Source organism: Lathyrus oleraceus, chromosome 5, assembly GCF_024323335.1.
Source record: "Lathyrus oleraceus cultivar Zhongwan6 chromosome 5, CAAS_Psat_ZW6_1.0, whole genome shotgun sequence".
NCBI lineage: Eukaryota > Viridiplantae > Streptophyta > Magnoliopsida > Fabales > Fabaceae > Lathyrus > Lathyrus oleraceus.
The window spans coordinates 109026380-109040479 of record NC_066583.1 but is presented as its reverse complement, the minus strand read 5'-3'; the positions used below and the strand labels follow the sequence as shown (position 1 = coordinate 109040479).

Below are 14100 nucleotides of genomic sequence, written 5' to 3'. Positions count from 1 at the left end.
CCAAGATTCCCTATGTGAATTAGGATGATGTTTGTAAGCCTAAAAATATGGGGTTATGAGTGAGGGATCTTTAGGTGGTTAATTTTGCTCTTCTGGTGAAATGGAGTTGGAGTTTGCTTATAGGGGATTCAAGGCTTTAGAGGGATAATCTGATATATAAATATGGTGATATCTCTATCTCCTCTTATAGTAGAGGTAGGTCTAGGGGCTTTCGTTATTCTTCGTTTTAGTAGAAAGACATACATCTCATTTGGACTAAAGAAGATTGTAGCTCAGACTGATTTTCTGATGGTATCGCTAAGAAAGTAGGGATAACTCTTCAAATTTCCTTTTAGAAGGATCCTTGGTTAGGCAAGACCCCCTTAAAGTCTAAGTATCCTGGTTTGTTCTCCAATTCTCTCCAATAAGTAGGGTTGGTAGGTGAAATAGGAAAGGTTACCAATGGAGTCCTGACATGTGACTTTAGATGGAGGATATATTTCATACATAGAGAGTTTCCCGTTCTTGAGGAGTTTTATGTTTTTCTTATAGATTTTATTCTTACTCGGGATAGGGATAAGTGGATATGAAATCACTATAATATCGGTACTTTTTATGTGGCTTCTAGTAATCTCGGACAGAGGGATACTTTGACTTCTTATATGGAACCTCTTTCATTTCAGAATCATATTCATCCCCTATTGGAGGAGTTGAGCTCTACCGAATAACTTGGTTTTTTCCTGGAAGTTATTGCAGGACCGATTCCCTTCTAGAGTAAACTTGTTTAGAATATGGGTGTTATCGATTCCTAGTAGGATTTCTTGTCCTTTTTGTGGGTTTTTGGCTGAGACTGCTTCTCACCTTTTTATTACTTATGAGATAGCCTTGTCAGTATGGTATAGAGTTTTTAAATGGTTAGGGTGGCAAGTAGTTATTCATCATGATCTTAGGCTGTTATTTGAGTATTTTCTTTTTTTAGGAAGTAAGGTTACATATATAGGTGATTACCTTATGTTTTGGCATGCTGGAATCTGGTCTATTGGTAAAGTCCAAAATGATGTTATATTTAATAGAATCACAAAAACAACAAAAGAAGTAAAGGGGAAAAATATATTTTTGGCTTGGAATTAGTTTTTAGGTAGGTCGGAGGATAACAATTGTACATTCACGAATTGACTTCAGAATCCTATCCGCTGCCTACACCCATAATGGATCAAGTGTTTGCCCTAATTCAGAGTGTGGTGGTGGATTGTCTTTTCCTCTTTTGGTGAGATCTTATCTGTTGATGGTGGATCCGGTTGGTTTTGAGATCTAGCCTGAGAGAAGCGGCGTGATTCTAGAGCAATTGTAGTTTTGATCTACTAATAACATCAAGATTATAGAGAATCTTTGCATCAATTCATAGTGAAAGTTAAATGACACGACATTATACAAAAAAAAAATAGTTTAGGCATGATGACACATCCATCTAATGGTGAAGGATGACAAAATCTTAGTTGTTTTTTATATGCCTCATTCCGGGACCGTCGAGTTCAAGAGCTGAAATTGATGTATATTTACAACTTTTGGTTGATGATCCAAAAAGGTTATGGATTGGAGAATGAACATATAATATATCTCATAAACAAACTTTCTATGAGAGATACTTCGATGTAGAAAATTAACGACTTTCCTGCATATGGTATTAGTCTGATTCGAGTACGCATGACAAAATAGGATATTCGCATTGTATGAGACACTGAAAAGCTTTTACTTTGAAACATGATGGATAAAGCTCATGGTTTAAATGTCACCATAGGTTCTTACCCATAAACCACTTGTTTAGAAGAAATAAGAATGCTTTCAAAAAAAGGTGGCATAGAGTTTGTGACCTACCAAAATCTATTAAGTATGAAAAAACTTGCACAATTCCAAGATACGAAGACAAAGATGGATTGAGATGGTTAGTCTCATTTTCACAAAAAAAATTGAAACGGTTAATCTTCAAGCTTTAAACTAAGATTTTATCACGAGCTGATCTTGAACTTTGAAATTTTTTAACATTAAGTTATGTTCGTGAACCGAAACTTGACTTTATATCGGACTAAAAAAACAAAGAATGCTTTCAATCAAATCAATATGAAAATAAATAGCCAATTTGTTTGATTTGAACCTACTACCACTAAATTAGTTACAAATACAAAATATATGTTTAGCTAGTGTCCAAATTTGTGGTGTTGGGCACACAAGATTCCCTTCCTCAACAAACAAGTAGCCAATTTAATTTGACTTACGTTAATCGAGCTACAACAACACTTTTCTTTAATCTCCTTCTTGCTCTTTCCATCTTTCTCCTTCTACCTTCTTTCCCATCAAAATGTTCTTCCATTATGGTACACAAACCTGAAAATTATCACACCAAAATTGTACGTGATTTAACCTTGCATGAACTTCAAAAAGTATTCATATTTCAAAAAAAGCTAGCCACACTACACTACCTGCCATGAAATTCTTCTTATCATCATAGGCTTGGTCTCCATAGTTGCTCTCATTATCACTCTCATAACCACCTTCCATTTCACAATAGTTTTCCACCATTGAAACATCAATCTTCTCTATTACCTTTGACTTTATCTTTGAACGAGCATTCCTAAAGAGCCACGTGTCATCCATTTGTTTACAAAACATCCTAGCAACATGATAAGGAACCTTAACACTTTTGTATTCATTTGACTTAACAAAAGCATTCATAAACATTATACAATCCATAACACTCTCTTTTGCCATTCCTTTCATATCATAAGCTTGTGATCTTCTCCAAAGACTTTTCCCATGTGTATTTGCTGGATTACATAAACAAAGAGCACGTGTTGAATCACTTATAGCAGAATCTGGATCTTTAAGAAACAAATAACACTGAGCTTTGTTACTATAAATCACCATTCTTTCATTTCTATACCTCAATGGACAAACTTCAAGTGCTTCACAATATTTCAATAAAGCTTCTTCAACCTTTCCCAAACTAAACATTTTATTCCCTTCTTTCTTTATCAACTTCGCCCTAACCATTTTTTCTTTCAATTCTAACTCTGACATTATTCTCTCCTTATTCTTCCTTTCAATCATCGAATCCAAAGAGATAAGATTCGTAGCAAATTTATTATGTTCAAAAAGTTGCACTAGCACCTTGGTGATGGTCTCACCAACGTTTGATTTATCACCAAGTCTTCTAAGTTCAACCAAATCAACAAGACATGAAACAACATCAACACTATCAACATCAATAACTTTGTACCTAGTATTTTGGTCCTTGAGAAGCAATAAAAGACAATCTATACCTAGGTACTGCCAATCATCACAAGATCTTGAGAGATTACATAAACTTTTCAAAACTTTTGGTGACTCAGCAATTTTTGTTCTTCCTAACTTATTATAACAAAGGATTCTAATGAGTCCAAACCCACCCGGTGAGGTGTTATTTACCAATCCACCCCACATATCACACAGATCATTCAAGAAATCCTTTTTGCATATTAAATCCAAAGACTTAGAATCTTTGGAAGCAAAGCAATTCAGAAGATGAATACACCAACATTGAAGTTGACTAGCCCATTCTTCAGCTTTTCGATTCTCCATTTCCAAATCACCTAAACCTCTTGTAAGCAAGTTTCTATGATACTCAACTCTTGTCTTCACAGATACAAATTCAACATAGATTTTTTCTAAGCAAGATGAAGCCAAATTCATTGTCGATTTCACCAACTCGGATTCATACTCAGAGACTAATTCAAAAGTGCTTTTGTAACTAGCTAAATGACCAAATGCTCTAACAGCAACTCTTTGTTCGACCCAACTTATTTTACCTTTCAGAAGCTCTAACAATGGTGGTATAACACCAGATTGAATAGCTATCTGCGCAAAATCTTCTCTGTGCATGGTGTAAGAACCGATAATATGAGCAGCATAATAAGGTATATAAATGTTTTGATTTTGAAGAAGCCAGTTTTTGTTTTTGGTACCTTTGAGGATGAGTTTCGCCATGCAGTTGAATAGGCCTAGAGAAGGAAACTCTGGATCGTTGGGTTGTTTCATGGCTATGTTCCATAGTCCACTGAGGACTAAGACATGTTCTTGATTGTCTCTTTGAGGCATTTCTTTGAAGCATGTTGATATTTTTGATTTTCGGAGAGATGGATTTTGTTCTTTCATTATGCAGAAAAAACAACATGGGTTGTTACAAAGTTGAATATGCGGAGAATGTTCGGTTGAAGCATCATTACTGGTGTTGTTAGGAGTTTTCGGAATGTTTTTGTCGGATGATGATTTTTTCTTCCTTTGTGAAAACATGCTTGTGTGAATATGGTTGCAGATTTCTTAAACCACTAAACTGAGGGATTTATAGTTGAACTTTTAAATAGATTAATTTTCTTTCACTAAAACTTTTTTATATATGCATTTAATTAAATTGTAAGAAAAATATATTTGTAAAGTAATCTAATTTATTTACAAATTTACTCATGTGCTCTGATAAATACTATCCATAAGTTTTTTGATAATAAATGTTAAGAAAACTTATTTATTGAAATAATTAATGAACTAACTTAAAAAGTAATATAATAATCTGATTTAATTAAATGATGCGCAAAAAAAAAATATTAATATCACATTCTGATTTAATTAAATGTATGTGAAAAGAAAAGTTATAATAATATTAACATATATAACTGATATTCAAAAAACATAAAATAGGATATGATTACTTACACTTTTTTAATATTATTTTTATTAATATTTTATTATAGAGTATTTCATATAAACCCATAAAAGCAGCTCTTTCTTCTAGTAGAATAATAAAATAAAATAAAATAGTGAACATACTTCTATTTAAAGAAGATTTGTCAATTGATATAATTTTTTACTATTTTTATATTTTTTAATAAAAGTAAATTATTGAATAGAAAAGAAAGAAAAATAAGGGAAATAGAAACTAACATGTCAAACATTAGCAAAAAAAATTATAATTGGACATGTTTATCATATTCCTAAAAAAAACGAATTCAAAAATACAAATACAAATTAAATATCATAAAATATTATAATAAAAAAAATTGCACAAATTAATCTATCTACAAATGCATTTTTTCTCTAAAAATATGAGATATTTTGAGTTTAAATAAATAATAGCATGTAAAGTATTCTTTCACTTAATTAAAAGATGGAAATGGAGAATATTCAAATTAGAAAATGCAAAAATGGTTATCATTAAGTCAATTTAAAGCCAAAATTTTCTCCAATTCCTATTATTAGTGTGAGATATTCGATTGAACTCTAGTATGGTTGAACAGTAGTTTCTTGATTCGAAAATCCGACAGGATCATTAGCATGTCGTCAAAGTCTGTTCACATGCGATAATCGAAGTATGTTAGGATTGTTAGCATGTTGAATTTGACATGTTTGTTATGCCCAATTATTTAAGTTAGATTGTTCCCTAAGTTAACTTGTGTAATGGGTCTGTGTCTAAAAACTCATTAGTTTAGTGTGTTAGTTTTCTTATAAATAGCATACTAGTCTCTCATCATTGCATAACACAAATCCTAATTAGGGTGAAAGAGGTTATTTGCTACTCTGTAACACTTGTAATCTTGTTCTCAAGAGAAAGTAAAGAATAATAGTTTATAACCAATTTCATTGTGTTCTTCTTGCTTCCCAATATTTTGGGGCAATCACGTCGAGATCAAATCTTTCCATGACCAATTAGTTAGGGGCATTTCCTCAAAGGTTAGCCAGTCAGAGGAAAAGTTACTTCAAGGCTCGTACTGGGGCAGACTATCCCAAGAGCACAAGAAGTCAATAACTCCAAGAGATGCTTAATCAGAGGTATACAATTCCAAGATACTGGGACATGTCAGATTGAGATTGTTTACAATCAAATTTTCTGTGTAACTTGTGATTGAGGCAATCCATGCTGGTACCCAACAGACCGGGACAAGACTGTCCATGGAGGGGAAGTTCCTCTCCATATTTTAAGAGTTGCTTAAAGCAGAATCCATCGTGTCCAAGAAACTTCTAAATTTAAGATGAATGTCGGAAATTCATGATGATCACATCCCATAACCTTTCATTGGAAGCCTTATAACCAAGTAGAATATCTCCCAGTGTCCACCACACCAAGACCTAAACTTGGGACATCTATTGACCTTCAAAACCATTGCATAAGTCATGAAAAAAATTTAAATAAAACATAAAATGGTTTTTTTTTTAAATTTGAGTGAGTATGTTTTTATAACTCATTTGCAATCTTTTTGTAAGAATAAAGAAGAATAGGATATTTTCTTGAGTATTTTCTTGCTTCAATAAAATCTGCTTAAATACTTTCATTAAAGATGCCATAATGATCTAAGGCTTCTTAGCAAGTGTTTCCCACATCAAAAGCGAGCACAAGAGTTAGTTTACGATGTACAACACTTATGAAAACCTTCTTTACCTTTTAAATTTTTAATCCAACTTTTCTCACTACATCCTTTCTCATAGAGGAATATTTTGTCTTTACGTGACAAAGTGGATCACGTAGACTCATGTCGCAACAAAAACTACTAATTATATACAAATTTGTCATCAAGCCTCTAGTAAGTTAAGTTCCTTTGTCAACAACCCTAATGCTCTAGCCAATATGTGTATAAACTATAAAGCCATTCTTTAAGCAAAAAAGCATATCATGGAATTTCACCTACCTTTAGCCCACACTTCTCTCAGATTTCTCCAGTTCAATATTTTAAACAGCTTAATCAAGTTGTACTATATATGGAAATAAAAGACCAAGTAATTTTTTTACTTAGAAAAGACAAGGACCACAACATGAAATGAGAAAACAATCTCCTAATATTAGAATATGGTCCCTTTCATCAACATAGTCCTTAGAAAGAAGAGTTAAATATATTAAAAACAGAAGTAAGTACAAATAGTGGTGGTCTCAAGAATACGCGGCTGCTGTTGGTGGAAAGTATCAAAAGGATGTTTGTTAGATTTTATCTTTTACTTAACAACATTATTATTATTTCAGACATGCTTCAAAGATGATTGGAGATGGAGTTTTATTAATAGTTTGTTGGTACCATTGGCATGGAAAAGTTAATAGTAAGAGCTTCCATATATGGTTATGATGGCAAAGACTAGATGTCTCGATACATCAAACTATGCAGGAATTTAGCATGAATTACTGTTCCAAAGTTGTTCAAAATCTAAATCCACTTGGTCACTTGCCATCCAATGAATGTTTCGTTTGCTAGGTTATCATGTTTATAATATATATTTTGTTATACTTTAAACTAGATGAGTCCAAGTGAATGATTGGATTGGAGGTGCTTCGTTTTTTTTACGGGGGAATCAAGGTTAGTATAAAAAGTAAGTGTTACAAGATGGAATCTATTAGTACCTATTTTGGTCAAATAATGTATTTTTTGGATTAATGGTAAGAGTTTTTTTTTAAGGCAAACGAAATATATATATATATATATATATATATATATATATATATATATATATATATATAAGAGAAGAAAAGGAAGACACTACCGTCAAAGTTACAAAAGAAGCTTTCGGGAAAAGGTATAAAGAGTATCAAATCCGAGATCAAAACCACCAAAATCGAAGAAAAACAACTAACTGAAAAACTCCAACCACAAAAAAGGGATCTAAAACAAAACAACAAAAATATCAACGTACAGAAAAATCAGTATCAGTCGAAGCTAGAGTTCTTCAATCCAATGAAACCAGAAATAACACCAAAAGCACAAAAGACGCAATAATAACACATTCAATGGAGGTTGTCCCTATTGATTTAGAAACATGATATGATTCTCAAGGCAAACTAATAAGATACAAAAGTTATATAACTTCTAATTTCAATAAAATTAAATTGTAATTCAAAAAAATTATTTTGGATAAAAAATATGCTCTCTTTATCCTTGAGGTGAAAATTTAACCTGTGTTCTAGGAAAAACATTGTAGTTTTAAAGGTGTTTATCGTTAATTTAATAACGTCAAAGCTTATGCATACTCTGAGTATACAAGAGAAGTATGTTGATTTTGGAAGGTTTTTTAATCATTTTTTATTTAAGACATTTTTCATATTTTTTAGAATTATGAATATTACATGAGATCAATCAGGATTTAATTAGTCTATTCACAGTACTAATACCAACATGTGCTAATCTAGAATGCTATAAAGAAATAGATTCAAACATATAAGTAGAATTAGAAATTTCATTAATAATATTGTCGGTAGTACAAAGTTTGATCATTCCCTCAGCGGAATATCTTTTTCCTACAAATACATTGTTACGGGTCAATATTATTTTCTCTGATTCATATACAACTTAATGCCCAGTTTTCCCAATAAGTCCCCACTAACAAGATTCATATTCATGTCGGGGACATGAAGTACATTGACGATAGTGACTTTCTTTCTTGAAGTGAAATTGAGTTCAACATATCATATTCCAACGAATCTAGACCTTCCTTCATTTCCCATATGTACTTCTTGTCCATCATTAATTTCGGAATAGGTTTTAAATGTTGCTTTGTCATAAGAGAAATGTATGGTAGCACACGTATCATACCATCATCCCCGCACTTTGCCTTTAATTTCCATAATTTTGCTCACCGTAGCGACTAAGTCGTCATCGACATGAACAACATTAACTTCACTTTTGGACTTGTTGTGCCTGCAATCTCGAGCATAATGACATGGTTTGTCGCACAAATAGCATTTACCTTTGTGTCCTTTGATCCGCTAGAACTTTTGAACTTGTTATGTTTCTTCTTAGGTCCAAGATGGTTCTTCATGCCATCATGTTTCCTCTTTCCTTTTACAGCCACATCATTGGCTTTATAGAATCCAGTGTACTCAAATTTTTCTCTATCCTTCTACTCCTCCTCGATTCGAAGGTGTTTCTGAATTTTCTCTACCGAGAAATCCTCAGAACTATACAATAATTTATTGTATCCTTTCCATGAAGGTGACAATTTTGCCATAATTGTACTGGTTTGAAAAGCTTCTGGAAAGTCTATTTTTACGACTTTTATTTTATTCACGAGAACTAGTAACTCGTGTACTTGTGCAAGAGTCGGCTTGGAATCCAACCTTTTAAAATCAAAATATTTAGATATTAAAAAAAATAATACTTTCCCATCACCCCTGAATTTGAATTTGAGTTCTTTCCAAATCTTTGTTATAGATAGAGTATCATCGTATAAATCATAGAGACAAATGTATAATGTGTTCAGAATATGTCCATGACATAGCAATTCATCTTCCTTTTGTTTCATACTTTCCTTCTTGACTTCATTAGTGTCATCTTCTATTGGTTCTGGAATTGACGTCAAATCAAGATCTAAGACATAGTGAATCTCCAGGGAAGTCAGAAGAAATATCATCTCGTTTTGCCAACGGGTGAAACTTCTTCCATCGAAATGATCCAACTTGACAAGGTACTGGTTCATCACTTTGATGCTTGAAATTGAAGCCTTGGTAACCTTGATTTGAGATACTATAAAACTGTTAGATAAAGATTTTACGTTGAATGGATCCATGATGGTGTTACCACGAAATATTTCTAAGGCATGATGAAAGCATAATTAATGAAAGAGTCATGTGAATGTGGGGGTCATACCCTACCAAAAGATAAAGAGATGTTGGAAGCAAACAAGAAAGAAAAAAACAACAAACCAAAGGACGAAGCCGACGGGGAAAGTTGGCCCCGTCGACAGGCCATTCTGTCGACCGACGCAAGGTTTGAGACTTAAAGAATTATAGTCAAATGCGCAGAAGACAACTTCGCCCTAACGTCTGGGCGGGAGAAATTTGAAATTCAAAATAAATAGTAGTTCCAAAAGGAATAAAAACGCCATAATATGGAGCAGTTAGCAAGACATGGGTGCGGCGGTTGTGCAGATCGTGTGACATAACATCTGCTAGTTTCTAGGAGTTTAGCTTATGAGTAGTTTCCTCTAGTTTAGTATAAATAGGAGTATCCCACAAGGGGCTCAAGGTGTTCACTTTGTACTACGAAATCACTTGTAAGAAAACTTCCCATTCCCAGCGCGAGGAAGCAAGAGTTTTTCTGAGAGTGTTATGTACGTGAATCACCACATTTATTTCAATGCAACTTCCCTATTTTTCAATTGTTCCCGTTGAACATTTTATCTTAATTTCTTTTACTTTTGAGTTATCATTTTACGTTGTCGTTTACGCTGTCGACACTGATTCTATTACGATAATAGAGTTCACCAAAAGCGTGCTCGTCGTATACCTCTTTTGAATGTTATAGCGTTGTCGGTCACGAGTCACCTATAGGCGATAACATTGTCTAAAACCGTTCGTGTGGGAAAACCCTACGCTTGTTCGACACTTTGTTAGGAGCCGTTCCTCACAAAGTCATTTCGTCGAAGTTTGGACAAGCCTCACTTGCACTAGCACATGTCCTAGGATCAACTGGTCGATCCTGCAAGTAACCCTTCATTTTAAAGCCTAGGGAGGACCAGCGGTTATTTACCAAGTTCCACAGTAAACAAAACGGCGTGCCCAGTGGGATGGTGCTAGAGCAGTTGTGAAATTGCATGAAACTTAGAAGTGGCAAGCTATATAGTAAGCCACGAGGTAGTATGAAAATGTCATAAACTAACACTGATGAAGTTCCACGAGGAACTTTATCCAATACGGAAACAGTGGTCTCACAGGTTGCCACTTTGCCACCGATGACAAGTGCAGCCCTAACCATGTCGACTACGGGTGCGGTTGGAACATCAATTCCTCAGCCTCCACCGGGGGATTCAGGATCAACGATAACGACGTTCAGACCTTATGTGCCTCGCTTTGGCACCACAGATCCGCTTTATGGAATGCCGTATTACTTAATGTCAGGATATCAGTCGACATCCAGTGCAACACTGTTTTCAGATACAAATCCTCCCTTGCAAGGATCAGCACAAAGGGGCAACATAAGAAACACTACTCAGAACAGAACCATGCCTCTGTCGAACACTTCAGTAGCGGTGTTGAGACAGCAAATGAACGATAGTAACCATGAATTGGTTAACATGTTGACCAACCAGATGGGCACAATCTTCAATCCACTAATACAAGAATCTGCTGAAACAAACAGGCAGGTGGCGAACCAATTGACACGCTTGTGCAATTTTATGGGGGCACCGGCCCGACAGATGACGCCAATGATTAGACCGATTGTTCTTGTGCAGATAGAGATAGGGGAAGCGGAGGAGGAGACAGTCCATGAAGGATAAATCATTAGACCCCTTCAACATCAAGGCGTAGAATCAAGAGTCGCGGGACGTAACCAGATGGTAATGGTTAACCGACACCAGGATGCTGATCAAATTGTCGACCAACATCGACAAGAAGACCTGGAAGTGGAAAATAATTTGACAACTATTGTCGAAAGGATTATGGCTAGAAATGGCATGGGTGCTACATTACAAAGGCCATTATACGCTTCCCCGTTAGCTGAATTTATTCTCCAAGCTGAGACGCCTAGGGGGATGAAAGTGCCTAAGTACACTAAATTTGGGGGAGAGTCTGGTGAATCGACAATAGAGCACGTCGCCAGATACTTAACAGAGTCAGGGGATATAGCTCATAATGAATGTTTAAGAGTAAAAAACTTCCCCTCCTCTCTGACCAAGGCTACCTTCACATGGTTTACTTCGTTGGCCCCAGGTTCAATCGACTCATGGGCCAAATTAGAAAAGAAGTTCCATGAACAGTTTTACGAAGGACACTCCAAAATTAGTTTGGCAGAATTGTCTAGTATTAAGAGAAGGTTTGCTGAAAGTATAGATGATTATCTGAATCGTTTTAGGTCCTTAAAAGCTAGGTGCTTTACGCTAGTGCCAGAACATGAACTAGTTCAAATGGCCGCAAGAGGTTTAGATTATTCCATTAGGAAGAAGATAGATCCAACTTTTGTGAAAAGTATGTCACAACTGGCTGACAGAGTCCGACATCTAGAACGACTAAGGCTAGAAAAAGTTAGGCACAATAAGTCTAAGAAAGAAAAGGTAGCATTTGTCGAATACGACGCGACAGACCCAATACGTGAGGCCGACTATGCTTCATCGACCGAATTAGAAATCGACGTGGCTGAACTAAAGCCAGGGTCCGCCTATGAGTGTCGATCATTGCTGCATGTGCAAGGAAAGAATCCTGTCGAAAATAACCCAAAATTCCCTTCGAAAACTTATACTTTCGACGTGTCGAAATGTAAGGAAATTTTTGACTTATTGGTCAAAGATGGGCAGATGGTGGTACCTCCTGGTACTAAAATACCACCGTTGGAACAAAGACAGAAAAGAGGGTTTTATAAATATCATAACTATCTTGGTCATAACACCTCTAATTGTTACCTTTTCAGGGATTTGGTTCAGAAAGCGATTTAGGAAGGCAAGCTGAAATTTGCTAACCGCAGAATGAAGATCGACGCTGATCCTCTTCACCTGGAGGAAGCCCTGTTCGTGGAGCCAGTCGAGATCAACATGGCCGAGATCAGCGAATATGATGAGGCCAACATGGTGGAGCAAACTGGGGAAAGCCTAGATGTCGATATAACTGAAGTTTACCCAAGGGCTGATGAATACTTGGTGGATTTTCTGTATCGCTGCAAGAACAAGGGTTCACAGGTGTGCCTGTGCCCAAGGTGTGGTGCTGTCACCGACAAAATAGCAACAGAGAATTTCCAGAAGCTGCAACTGGGTAAAAGCAAAAGGAATGTGCCAACCAGGGGTTACCAGAATGAAAGAGGCTCAAAAAGGGCTGTGGGAAATAACCCAATAAGGCCTAAAAGCTTCGTGCCGTCGGCAAGTGCTCCTAGAGGTACTTGGATCAAGCCTCAGGAAAGACAAGACACCCCACAAGGGGTTGCTGCTGACCCTAGAGGAGGTCTAACAGTTAACTACAGGCGTGAATTTAAGTCTGAAAAGAGGACTCATATCTCTGAAAACTATTTGGGAAAGAACCCCATGTCGAGGACTCAATGGAGACGTTTTCAGAGGCGTAAGCAGGCCGAAAGAGACGCTGCAAGAGGCATGACCAGCGAGGCGAATACTGGGAAGAAAATTATGGTGAAAGTCGACACAACGGCGAAGGAACGGATAAGAGAGTACGTCCGTCGACCAGCTAAAAAATGTTCTGATGAAGTGACTAATGACTTCAATTCAGAATCTGAAGGAGCCTCGACATCCTGGTTAACGTGGTGTCAATCCGACCATTAGAATACAAGTGTGTGACTGAAGTCGAAGGGTCGGTGGACAATGCCGACGCTGAAGAAATGGCTTTGCACCAACCAAGATGCTATTTTATGCTGAACTATGGTTCTACTGAAAGCCAAGAGGCAGTGTTCGAAAGACCAATGATGAACATGAAAAACCATTTGAAACCACTGCTGATCAGGGCAAAAGTGGAAGGCGTAACTGTCAATAAAATTTTGGTCGATTGTGGTGCCACGGTCAACATCATGCCACACCATATTCTGAGGAAGATTGACAAATATGATACCGACATCAGGTCTAATAACGTGGTCTTGTCGGACTATGGAGGAAAGACGAAAAGCACCATGGGAGTGATTATGGTGAATATCACAGTGGGTTCAGTGACCAGACCGACACTATTCATGGTGATAGACGCTAAGCCAAGTTACAACTTGCTACTTGGCAGAGAGTGGCTACATGGTGTCGGAGCTGTACCATCTTCAGCACACCAAAGGCTGGTGGTTTGGAGAGAGGATGGGGTGGCCGAAAATATTGAGGCCGACCAAGGATATTTTATGGCCGATGTGAATAATGTCGGTAAGAAGGAGTTTGAAAGAAAGCTGACCAACATCTCTCCTTGCTTCCCAGCTGAGGATGTATATGCTAATCTAAGTGAAGCTTTCGTCTCTCTAACTCTACATGAGACTCACGGCTTCATTTGGGATATGGAACGCCTAGATGATCCACCATACACAGGTATCCGGCCGACAGGATGGAGGGACGTCAATGATGATGTCTGAGTTAGAAGCTCTAAGAAAGATTTCGGCATACGTTGCTGAGAACAAAATAAAGTCGGCTTTAGAGGCTGAAGAAAACATGGCT

General features: G+C 36.3%; 1 protein-coding gene across 1 annotated transcript; it reads right to left on the bottom strand.

Moving 5' to 3' along the window:
* Window positions 1-2180: 2180 nt before the first annotated feature.
* On the bottom strand, window positions 2181-4305 carry LOC127087759 (uncharacterized). Its single transcript, XM_051028694.1, has 3 exons — window positions 2526-4305; window positions 2457-2486; window positions 2181-2361 (listed from the first exon to the last, which is right to left on the bottom strand). The coding sequence occupies exons 1-3, from the start codon at window positions 4303-4305 to the stop codon at window positions 2249-2251; spliced, it is 1923 nt and encodes a 640-aa protein (XP_050884651.1). The 3' UTR covers window positions 2181-2248.
* Between the last annotated feature and the right edge of the window lie 9795 nt (window positions 4306-14100).